The following is a 357-nucleotide window of genomic DNA, read 5'->3' as shown; positions in this document are numbered from 1 at the left end:
GAAGGTGCTCTCTCCAATTGCAGTTTTTCAGTGTCATTTTAAGTTGCAGCTCGCGGCCAATCAGCGAGCCCCGAGCCCGCTGACATCACGGGGCGGCCGGTTCCCTCCAGCTGCAGAGCTCCGGCTTGTCTTTTTTTTTTTTCAACTAAAATGGAGGCTGCTTTCTCGCCCTGAGGAGTGCACCGCCCTCCCCGCGGCGCCTCGATGTGGACATGTAACAAGGCGGGCAGCAGGATGGTGGTGGACGCGGCGAACTCGAACGGGCCCTTCCCGCCCGCGGCCCTGCTGCACATCCGAGGTGAGCCCGGGCGCCGCCGGAACCCTCCGCGCGCACTTCGTAAATGGCCATTGTGCTCA

The 357-nt window shown here is 62.2% G+C and overlaps 1 protein-coding gene across 3 annotated transcripts in view; it reads left to right on the top strand.

Moving 5' to 3' along the window:
- Positions 1 to 357, top strand: part of PPP2R5C (protein phosphatase 2 regulatory subunit B'gamma) — a 127579-nt gene that overhangs the window by 31177 nt on the left and 96045 nt on the right. For 2 of the 3 annotated variants that reach the window (XM_077776547.1, XM_077776548.1), the window contains exon 1: positions 120 to 298. The exons of the other annotated variant lie outside the window; for it this stretch is intronic. In XM_077776547.1, the coding sequence (XP_077632673.1) occupies positions 205 to 298 (94 nt within the window). In that variant the 5' untranslated portion in view covers positions 120 to 204. Of the gene's footprint in view, positions 1 to 119; positions 299 to 357 lie in introns of those variants that run through there. 3 annotated transcript variants of the gene reach the window in all.

This window comes from Crocuta crocuta, unplaced genomic scaffold (genome assembly GCF_008692635.1).
Source record: "Crocuta crocuta isolate KB4526 unplaced genomic scaffold, BGI_CrCroc_1.0 scaffold8, whole genome shotgun sequence".
Taxonomy (NCBI): Eukaryota; Metazoa; Chordata; class Mammalia; order Carnivora; family Hyaenidae; genus Crocuta; species Crocuta crocuta.
Note: the sequence above shows the minus strand (reverse complement) of the source record. Positions and strands in the feature narration are given on the sequence as shown.